The sequence below is a fragment of the Crocodylus porosus genome, unplaced genomic scaffold (assembly GCF_001723895.1).
Source record: "Crocodylus porosus isolate Cpor-Errol unplaced genomic scaffold, CroPor_comp1, whole genome shotgun sequence".
Classification (NCBI taxonomy): Eukaryota; Metazoa; Chordata; order Crocodylia; family Crocodylidae; genus Crocodylus; species Crocodylus porosus.
The window spans coordinates 3,671,267-3,673,928 of NW_017728921.1; the positions used below are offsets into that span (position 1 = coordinate 3,671,267).

At 38.6% G+C, this 2,662-nt stretch overlaps 1 protein-coding gene across 7 annotated transcripts in view; it reads right to left on the minus strand.

Moving 5' to 3' along the window:
• Window positions 1-2,662, minus strand: part of HECTD4 (HECT domain E3 ubiquitin protein ligase 4) — an 80,785-nt gene that overhangs the window by 38,246 nt on the left and 39,877 nt on the right. For 4 of the 7 annotated variants that reach the window (XM_019538806.1, XM_019538803.1, XM_019538805.1 and 1 more), the window contains exons 32-34: window positions 2,111-2,275; window positions 1,466-1,650; window positions 598-751 (exon numbers count right to left, since the gene is read on the minus strand). In XM_019538806.1, coding sequence (XP_019394351.1) covers window positions 598-751; window positions 1,466-1,650; window positions 2,111-2,275 — 504 coding nt within the window. The remainder of the gene's footprint in view (window positions 1-597; window positions 752-1,465; window positions 1,651-2,110; window positions 2,276-2,662) is intronic. The other 3 variants (XM_019538807.1, XM_019538808.1, XM_019538804.1) reach the window with 1 other exon arrangement.

The following is a 2,662-nucleotide window of genomic DNA, read 5'->3' on the forward strand; positions in this document are numbered from 1 at the left end:
CAGTACTCTTTCCTGCCATGGCAGGGGGTCAGACTTGATGATCTGCTCAGGTCCCTTCTGACCCAACCAACTATGAAACTATAATTGCTGAACTGTTACAACTTTGCATCATATTTCACTAATCAAAAACTAACCCCCATACATAGTCAAATACCAACAGTAGTATCTGAGGCTGCAGACATTCCAATCCTGTGGCTGTTCCAGTTGCTCCTATTAAAGTCAATAAAAACTGCACATGTGAATCAGCAGGGTCAGGTTCAGCATGGCATTAAGTTAGCAGTTTGACTGCTGAACAAACATTTAAAAGCGTGCAGACTAGTGACAACAATAAACACATGAAAGTTATGAGAAAAACCCATTGATTTGGCCAGAGTGTGGATTCTAGCTAAAGAGTGCATAACTAAGTCTACATACCATCACCTGTTGTTATGAAGGGATTATGTACCAAGATTTAACACAAGTTTATACTGTTAGCTTTAGATGGTATTTAAAGAAATGCTGTTATATTTGCTATTTCCATTAGAGAAAATGAAACGATTTTCACCACAATGAAGAGTAATTCAGGCATTAAAAAAAAACCTATCTGTCTTCCCCTACCTTGACAGGTCATTAAGAAGGCTAAGCACATCTTGAAGTGCATCATTTCCAGCAGCTTGGTTACCACAGCACTCTGTAGCTCGAGCCAGGTGATTGGTAAGAAGGCTGGAGACCTGACGAGCCAGACCAGAATGAACAGCCTCTGTTGAACCACCTGCAAAAATGATAAGAAATCACAATGGTAGAAAAGAATGGGGATAAACATTACACATAATGGAAGAGATTAGAATGATAAATTTACAGTACAGCATTTGCTTATAAATTCTACAATATTTGTTTTTGTCTATGAGTTAAATGAAACCCAACCTCAAGTAAAAAGCAGTGGCAAGTAGCAAATGGACAAATACTTATACATGCTTATGCCAGTGAAGTGCATTTGACTACACTCTATATGCAGATAGGTTAAAGTACATTTGTAATTTTGGTCATTTCCCCACAAGTAATTTTACTTATGTCACATAAAAAGTAAACCCAATCTCTGGTAAGTCCAGCTACAAGAAATTTCAGATTACTTTAGAAGTAAAGAAATAAAAGAGTCAATATTGCTGTTTAAAGTTCAGAGCTGTAAGATCAAAAAAAAAAAAAAAAAAAGAGACACCCACAAAGGACAAAATCCTTCCCATGCAGTAATGCCAAGGAAGAATATGAACCGTTTCTATCCTCTTGAAAAATTCTGGAATGAAAAACTTCCTTTGATTCATTTAGAAACCTCACCGCCCCCCCTGTTTTTGAACCCCAATTCAGTGTTTATGTATAACAGTGCTACTGCTAAATGCCAGTGCCTAGTCAATGCAATATTTTAAGAGACATTTACTGGTGCTTCTCAATTTAAAATATGTACAAGTTAAGCTGTTAACACTGTTCCTACCCTCTTCTTTTTCCCATTCAACACAGCGATTGGCTAAAACCTGGAAGGCAGCCCAAGCCATAGTGGCCACCTTCTGTTTCTTAGTCTGCTTTTCATTCGAGCTGGATTCTGTCTGGCTGCTCAGACTACAAAGCCGATCCATAAGCTGTACCAGGCCGCTGCGAACCAAACACTTCTCTTCACTCCTGCTCAGAAGAAAAAGAGAAGCATTAAGATTGTACTTCAATAACTTCTCAGTCTTTTGCTAGACACACAGGTATAACATACATTTGCTGATACTCAGCAATGTACATGTTTCTTCTGTTACAGTATTGGATAATTCTGTTTTTCCTGCTTTACATATTGTCCCCTTGAAGGAAAAGCAGAGGAATATTTGCAGATATACATCAGCATTACCCCTGGACCATCATATTCATTACCCCAAGCCCCAGAGAAGAATAAGTGCTATATAAAGCATTACCAAGACATGATGAAGTCCATAGCTTACAGAGTTCACTTTATGCTAACAATGGTTAAATACCACTTACTGAACTCAGCCTGTGAGGGAACCAGAAAAAAAAGAGTGCCCTCTACACAACAGTTTACTAGACAGCATAACTGTATCAGCATTTCATTTTGTCTTGCTTGAGGAAAAGCCATTCTTACCTTGTATACGGTATAGTGCACAAGAGGCCAATGCTATTTGCACAGGCAATGGGATAGCGAGCACACAATGAAACCACTGAAGTCATGGTCTCTCCAAAGGCTTCTTGCACCTGTTCCACCATCCCGCCACAAGTGAGCTCTTCAATTCTGTTGGAAGTTAAATGTCTGAAATCGGACATTTGTGTCATGTAGAATTAATACACTTACCAATACAGCTATAGGACATCTGCACAATATGAAAGAACTCATGAGATTGATGTGAAAAAAAATCTATACTGGATTCATGTAAAATGGTAAGAAATTATTTAAAAATAAATGCAAATATCTGTCTGGATTTTTAACCTTAAACTCTTAAGTGCAATTAGTTTCTTATTTGGATAACTTTGGTCCATGTTTCATAGATTTCATAGACATTAGGGCTGGAAGGAACCTCGGAAGATCATCGAGTCCAGCCCCCTGCCCAAAAGGCAGGAAGTCAGCTGGGGTCATAGGATCCCAGCAAGATAAGCATCCAATTTGCTCTTGAAGGTGTTCAATGTAGGTCCTTGAACC